Source organism: Austrofundulus limnaeus, unplaced genomic scaffold (assembly GCF_001266775.1).
Source record: "Austrofundulus limnaeus strain Quisiro unplaced genomic scaffold, Austrofundulus_limnaeus-1.0 Scaffold364, whole genome shotgun sequence".
NCBI classification, from domain to species: domain Eukaryota; kingdom Metazoa; phylum Chordata; class Actinopteri; order Cyprinodontiformes; family Rivulidae; genus Austrofundulus; species Austrofundulus limnaeus.
The window spans coordinates 525,982-528,038 of NW_013952766.1; the positions used below are offsets into that span (position 1 = coordinate 525,982).

Genomic DNA, 2,057 nt, shown 5'->3' on the forward strand with positions numbered 1-2,057 from the left:
TTGTATATGAACTGAATTAAACCAGACTTTTATTTTGAAATATCCAGTTACCAAAACAGGATGTGYCGCCACAAGTTCATGAAATTGACATTGATGTTGTGTGGCTGCACTGTGTTAAAATATCAGCATATGACATACTTCCATGTGTGGCTGTGTGATATATTCATTCTGAAGCTGAATTAAAGCAGTAGGCTAACTCGCTAATGGTGAACATGTGAGTTTGTTAATAAACCAGCWGGCAYAACAGTGATAAACTACTTTTGTGAGGGAACGCAATAYTATTGCGTGGGAACGCAAAAGAAAAAAAATCTCCCATGTCCCCTCGCGGGCTCCGTACTTTTCAACTACTCTGCTAATTTTACCTTTTTGTTCTTTATTCAGATGTTTTCTAATCTCAGCTGTTTTTGCACATTTTAGCTACTTTTAAGCTTTTTTCAGCTAAAGTCACCTTTTTTGTGGAAATTTCAGCTTCAGTAGCTGTAACATTTACTACAGCTACTTTGCTGTTAATTTCAGCTTTTTTGACTATTTTACAACAAATCACAGTTTTTTTTCAGTAAAAATCTTTTAGCTTTAAATTTAATTTAAATTGTCTAGTTTGAAGTTGCTCTTACTTGCGGAAGAGTTCGATATGAACAACAGCAGGAGCGATTTTCTCCACCACATCAGCGATGAAGTTATACTTGTATCGAAGACTGTCGGGGTTCTGCTGACCTGAAATATATAAAAAAACAGCATCAGTTTAAAACACCTGCAGGTTCTGTTGCTTCTGAAACAACAGAACCGAAGCATCAGGAGGTACAAGGAGATGTTAGGAGGAGAATCAAAGTGTTCTTTTTAATTCCAGCACCTCATGTAACCTCTCTTTGGTTTGACTCCAGATGTGCCACATCTGTCAGAGCCAGACATTATGGTGGAAGTTCTGCTGGGATCAGTAATTAGGTATTTCCCTCTTTCTGGGCCTCAAAGATTTTATCTCAGCCCCTCAGCCCAGCACTATTAAATTAAAAATCCACTGTAATAAAACCAGATTTTAGAGCAAATTTAGAAACAAATCTTTGCTAAAGTTAGCTTCATGCTGCTGAGCCAGAGTTTAAAACTGGGCTTTTTCACCTTCATCCTGTAAAAAAACAACATATTTGTGTAAAACTCGGTTGGAAAGCCTGAGTGAGTGTAAAATACCAAACATTCCTGTCTTATCAAACCACTGATGTTTCATTAAATTTAACTTTGAACTTTCTTTTTTTTCACAGACAAACACGGGTGAAGGCGTGTCTCCTTCTGATCAGCTGATTCCTGCAACATATTTCATCTTATCTCCGTCTTCWTGGAGACCACCTGGCTTCACTTCATCATAACAATCTGATGGTTGGAAAAACAAGCTGCTTCTTAAACATTATAACTGCTGGAAGATGACGTCAGGTGTCCCTGAATGCAGCAGATGAGTTCAGGTGTCCTTGAACGCAGCAGATGAGTTCGGGTATCCCTGAACGCAGCAGATGAGTTCAGGTGTCCCTGAATGCAGCAGATGAGTTCAGGTGTCCTTGAACGCAGCAGATGAGTTCGGGTATCCCTGAACGCACAAGATGAGTTCAGGTGTCCCTGAATGCATCAGATGAGTTTGGGTATCCCTGAATGCAGCAGATGAGTTCAGGTGTCCCTGAATGCATCAGATGAGTTTGGGTATCCCTGAATGCAGCAGATGAGTTCGGGTATCCCTGAATGCAGCAGATGAGTTCAGGTGTCCCTGAATGCAGCAGATGAGTTCAGGTGTCCCTGAATGCAGCAGATGAGTTCTATGTCCCTAAACGCAGCAGATGAGTTCAGGTGTTCCTGAACGCAGCAGATGAGTTTGGGTGTCCCTGAACACAGCAGATGAGTTCAGGTGTCCCTGAATGCAGCAGATGAGTTCAGGTGTCCCTGAATGCAGCAGATATGTTCAGGAGTTCCTGAACGCAGCAGATGAGTTTGGGTGTCCCTGAACGCAGCAGATGAGTTTGGGTGTTCCTGAACGCAGCAGATGAGTTTGGGTGTCCCTGAACGCAGCAGATGAGTTT

At 41.7% G+C, this 2,057-nt stretch overlaps 1 protein-coding gene across 1 annotated transcript in view; it reads right to left on the minus strand.

The window, feature by feature from the left end:
* htra1b (HtrA serine peptidase 1b) overlaps nt 1-2,057 on the minus strand; it is a gene marked incomplete at its 5' end in the record, with an annotated part of 16,985 nt that overhangs the window by 12,949 nt on the left and 1,979 nt on the right. The window contains 1 exon segment of the mRNA XM_014023362.1: nt 615-714. Within this exon segment, the coding sequence (XP_013878816.1) occupies nt 615-714 (100 nt within the window).